This window comes from Tympanuchus pallidicinctus, unplaced genomic scaffold, assembly GCF_026119805.1.
Source record: "Tympanuchus pallidicinctus isolate F22 unplaced genomic scaffold, pur_lepc_1.0 scaffold15, whole genome shotgun sequence".
Lineage (NCBI taxonomy): Eukaryota > Metazoa > Chordata > Aves > Galliformes > Phasianidae > Tympanuchus > Tympanuchus pallidicinctus.
Genome location: NW_026294669.1, coordinates 6,146,912 through 6,152,178, shown reverse-complemented (window position 1 = coordinate 6,152,178; position 5,267 = coordinate 6,146,912). Strand labels below are relative to the sequence as shown.

The 5,267-nt window shown below is 44.3% G+C and overlaps 1 protein-coding gene across 1 annotated transcript; it reads right to left on the bottom strand.

Moving 5' to 3' along the window:
- Positions 1-2,384: 2,384 nt before the first annotated feature.
- On the bottom strand, positions 2,385-5,030 carry CXCR4 (C-X-C motif chemokine receptor 4). The gene is made up of 2 exons (XM_052674866.1): positions 4,959-5,030; positions 2,385-3,974 (listed from the first exon to the last, which is right to left on the bottom strand). Exons 1-2 carry the CDS (start codon positions 4,983-4,985, stop codon positions 2,913-2,915), a joined length of 1,089 nt encoding a protein of 362 aa, XP_052530826.1. The 5' UTR covers positions 4,986-5,030; the 3' UTR covers positions 2,385-2,912.
- Between the last annotated feature and the right edge of the window lie 237 nt (positions 5,031-5,267).

Here is a 5,267-nt window from a genome sequence, read left to right as displayed (position 1 = left end):
AAAATTCTACTTGTGTGTACTTGTCCAATAAATTACACAGACCTCTTCACCTTTGGAACTGAATTTAGACTTTGAGCAATACATTCATCAGAATGGCTTTTGATTCACGAGGATGTAAAAAGAGTTGAAGCCTTATCGAAAGTCTTCTTAAAGGTAACTTTGCTTTAAAAGGAAATAAATAATTTTTTACCAGCATGGTCTATTTGCTGCAGTTCAGTGCTTTCAACAAAATTTTGCTGCTATGTATTCAGAGGTAGAAGGACAGAATTGGAATCATATTTCTTTTATTATGTTTCCTCATGACAACTTTGTGTAATTTGCAGTTTTTCCATGGAATTGTAGAACAGCATGGGTTGGAAGAGACCTCAAAGATCATCTCATTCTAACCCCGCATTTTAATTCTCTCAATTAACACTGCAAATATATTCATATTTATCAGCATATAAAGTCATTTAAAGATAAGTATATGTGGCTTTTGACCGAGCAAACTTTCTAAAGATTTTCTTCTGTCCGTAGTTGCACTAATTTTACTGAGAACAACAGTGGTTTTATAAAACCAATGTAGGTCTCATCACCACGGGGCATGACTTATATTTAATTTCACTAATTTATTTTCTACACAAATGCTTTGTTGTTTGTATAAAATGCCCTTTCAGTAGTCTTTGGCAGTAACTCGAACTGCTGGGTTTACTCTGCCTTGCACCCTGTCCTGCTAGCTCTCCACTAGGGGTAACAGTTGGCTGACTGTGAAGTATAATGGAAATAATCAAAGTTAATGCTAGAGGGCTTTAAGTATTTCCTCAACAAATAAGCAGCAAAGTGTTGATAGCCGGTGAGTATAAGTGCAATTAAGTCACTGTGATTGATTGGGTTGGGGTGGAAATCAGAATCAGAGCAACAAATTCTTCATGGAGAAATGGTCACTAAATTAAGAAAACACACAAATGAACAACAAAAATAAACCATTTGAGAAGTTCTGTTCCTATGTCATGTTTTCCTCATTTCTCAACTCTGCAAGGGCGAATGTGGTGAAAGTGAGACCTTTTCTTTCTTGAGAACGCATCTTTTTCTGTTGTTAGTTTATGTTACGCTGAGTGAAGTTACGCATTAGAGTTGGAATGATGTGACAGCTTAGTTACTGAACAATGCGTCTGCTTGCTTTTCTTCTTCACTCACTTTTCTCTCCCTGTGCCTAGCATCAGATTAGAGTCCTGTCCTTTTCTAGTGCATGTTGGACTCCTTGTTGAGCTGTTTCAGTTCACTGAAGTGCTAGAATTTATTTTTTTCTGCCAGGTTAGTTTTGTGCTGGTTCGGCAAATTGAGTCACCTCAACACAAATCAAATGGCTATCAGTCATTGCAAGCTTGTAGGATGCAGCCAAAACACTGCAACTTCCTGACTGAAGGGCTGGGGAGCCGAATACAGAAGGGTCTTAAATTTGTGAAAATATCTAAGTTTAATCCTACAGTTTAAGATACAGTTTAACATATTGAGACATGAAGTTCCTATTAGATACCCAGTCTGAATGACATCACTGAAATGCCTGTGCTGCTCGTTTCATTTGACTTGTAAGCATAGTTAATGTTTTGCTTCTCAGAAACCTGTCCAACTGTCAGCTACTTAGATAAGCGACAGTTGTGTTTTCAGTTTAAGAACATACGAATGTTCTCAATACCTCTTTCTTTCAGCATATTCTTTACTTTAGAATGCACTCTGCTAACACGAAGATCTAAGTATTTCCATAACTAATCTTAGTTATCTATCATCTGCTGGTTTGACCCTAAAAGAGATCTTCAAAAAAATGTTACACATTCAGGTTTTTAAAACTTGGATGTATATGGGAGGGGATAATTTCGTGGACAAAAGACACTTTCCACAGTGGAGATACTTAAAAAATTGATTTCTAGCTCAAAGACAATGTCAGATACTACAGTTTGGATTCAACTACTTTTGATCACTGTCAGCATGTGAAACTAGGTTTAGAACAGCACAGGGCAGAAGCATAGTATTGATTTTATATGCATGGTATGAAGGTTAGTGATATGCAGTAGTCTTATTTTGACACTTCAGAGTCTATAAATCTCAGCAATTACTTGAGCAGATTGGTTTTCATTCATGGATATTTTGCCCTCAAAAAACTCTTTGCTTGAAATGATCATTTCAGTCATTCTGAAGACACTGCTAACTGGAGTACATGTAGTCTGGTGGAAAAAAATACTCCAGAACTCAAAGCTGTCAGCTGAACAATCAGTAGGTCGTGAAACTCATTTTCCCCCCATTCATTTAGGAGCTATGCAGCTTTCAAAGGGAATTTACTTTGAATTCTCAATGCACAATAAGCATTGAGAAGAACATTTAACCAGAAATAAAAATACCACTCAAAATAACTTTTTCTCAAATATTTTTATTTACCTTGAACAAGAAAAAAAATGTCCAACCATCAATTACTGATAATGGGAAAAAAACCAACAAGCCCTAACATGTAACAGAGGCAGCTTTAGTTCTAAGTGCCATTTCTACAGCAGAGATAAGCTATTGTAAACCAAACATCTAGTAAGGCAAAAATATCCAGCCAACATTTAAGAATATAACATTGAAACATTTACATATAAACAGAGAAATATTTTCTAATCTTTTAACAGTCAACTTGCTACAATCCAGGTGTTTAGTTCACGTATCTATACAAACACTCAAGCTTTTGTGAACTAACCACTTGTCCACAGGACCTGCCTAGACAGTTTATCAATACAAAAGTTTTATATAAATAAGTCAAGTAAACTTCACAAAGACTAAAAGAAGCAATAAAAAATTCCAACTGTAAAATAAATCTGTACATTATGGTCAGTCTTGTCTTTCTGAAATCTTGAGCATCTTTAAAGTGTCTATTTAGGAAGGGATGGCAAGGAGAAGTGTTAGCTTGAATGGAAACTTGAAGACTCTGACTCTGTAGAAACAGAAGAATGTCCCCCACGTTTGCTTTTTGAAAGAATCTTGAGGCTTGATCCTCTGCTAACAGATGTCAAGGCATTTTGTGCTGATGTTTTGAATTTGGCACCCAGGAAGGCATAAAGAATTGGATTGAGGCAGCAATGGAAGAACGCGAGGGCTTCTGTGATAGAGATCCATTTGTGCACGATTGTGTCCAAGCTGCAGCGATGTCTGATGACTCCAAGCAAGATGAACGTGTCTATGCTGATGCCAATGTAATAAGGCAGCCAGCAGGCAAAGAAGGTAAGGATGAGGATAACTGTTGTCTTCAAGGCTTTGCGCTTTTGGTGGCCTTTTGAATGCGACAGCTTAGATATGATAATGCAATAGCAAGTCAGGATTATTAGACCAGGCAAGACAAGACCTACCAAGATATGCTGGAATCTGAAAGAAATCAGCCAGTTGTCATGAGGGTACATGCGGTCACAGAGATACCGACCTTCTACTTCACTCGTACTGGCAAAAATGATATCAGGCACTGTCAGGAGCACAGCTGGCAGCCAGACACCCACGTACACAATCTTCTCAGCCAACAGCTTTCGGGGTCGCTGGCTGTTGGTGGCATGGACTATTGCCAGGTAACGATCTAAACTTATGAAAGCCAAAATCAAGACACTGCTGTAAAGGTTGACTGTGTAAATGACGTGAACTGCCTTACACAGGACGTTCCCAAAGTACCAGCTTATGGCTGCATCCACAGACCAGAATGGCAAGGTGATGACAAAGAGGAGGTCAGCCACAGAAAGGTGCAGCCTGTACTTATCAGTCATGCTTCTTTGCTTCTTCTGGTAGCCCATAACAATGATAACCAATCCATTCCCGATTATTCCTGTTAGGAAGATGATGGAGTAGATAGTTGGCAAGAAGATCCGGTTGAAATCAGCGTTTTCATGCTGAAAGCACGGCTCTCCGTAGTCTCCATAGTCGGCAGAGCCAATCTCCTCCGAGCCATTGTCAGCAAACTCAATGAGTATGCCAGAGGACAGCTAAATAAATAAGAAAATAAAATTAGATGTTGGCTTTTTTTTTTTTTAAACAACAGCTCACTGTAGGTTAAGAGTCCCAACAACAGACTCCACCATCACCAACAGGCAAACTTTCTGAAACCCAGACAGAAAAATGCTATTTACACGCAATTTCTATTTCACTGGCTACTTTATACACAGCAAAAACCAGACGAGGAAGAACTTCCTTTGTGTTTCTCTGAGGACATGTAACTGAGGACAGCAGAAAAGAATGATGACGCCTACTTTCAGAAATACCCCCGTGCTTCAGGAGATTTCAGCGCTCTAATGGGATGCGTGCTACAAATGCACAAAGCCAGATGTGTGACACGCACAGACTTAGAAGAATTACACTCGTCATTCTGCAGCTCCGAAGTTCCTTCTCATTAAGGGGATGGGGTCACGGAGAAACAGAGAGGATGCCCTCGGCTGATGTAATGAAGGATGAATAGCAAGGATTCCCCCCGAGAAGCGACTGACAGCTCGGCGCCGGGACGAGAGCCGAGGAGCGGCAGCCCGAGGGCAGCGGGCATCTCACCGCCGCCCTTTGTTCCCGCCCGGAGGCCAGGGAGCCGCAGCGGCGGTAGAAAGGGGAAGCGAAATTCTGGTGAGGGCACGAAAGCGTATCAGAAAACCACCAACGGTTCGAAGCGCCGCGTTGAAAAGCGATACAGGATGGGCGACTGCCACCTGGCTACGCACTACCCCTCGTGTTCTGCGAGTTCAGCCTCACGCCCCGCACGCGGCGAAGCCCTGACCCGATGCGCCCGGGGCGCCCCGCAGGTTACGGGGGCTGCTGCGGACCCCGCCGCTCCGTGGGACGCATCGACCCCCGGCCTCCCGCCTGGCCCGGACAGAGCGGCGGCGGCACGCGGCTCCGAACCCCAGACGAGACTCCGTTTGCAAACAGCGCGCACGGGCCGGCGCGGCTGGAGGGCGAGCGCCCCGCTTCCCCTCCGCACTTACATCCAAGCCGTCCATGCTGCTGTCCATACTCCGAGCCACCGAGTAGGTCCAGACCGTCCGAGCCCACCGAGCGCACAGCCCCGCTCCCGCCCGGGACCCGGCTCTTTATAGTCCCCGCCACCCCCGCCCCGGGGCAGCCCCGCCCGGCTCCGCCCCGCCGGGTGGCACCGCGGGACCGGCTCCGGCCGCGCCTCGGGCGCGCTTTGTCTGCGGCGCCGGGCACGGCGGCCCCCGCCTCGGGGCGTCCCGTGGGAGGCACCCGGAGCCGCTGTCCGGGGGGGAGCCGCTGGGCAGGGGGTCGTGAGAGAG

Excerpts from the sequence above, each read along its gene's own strand:
- CXCR4 (XM_052674866.1), bottom strand. The coding sequence starts at position 4,985 with ATGGACAGCAGCATGGACGGCTTGGAT. Across the intron at positions 3,975-4,958 it reads GCAGCATGGACGGCTTGGAT|CTGTCCTCTGGCATACTCAT; the intron begins GTAAGTGCGGAG and ends TTATTTATTTAG.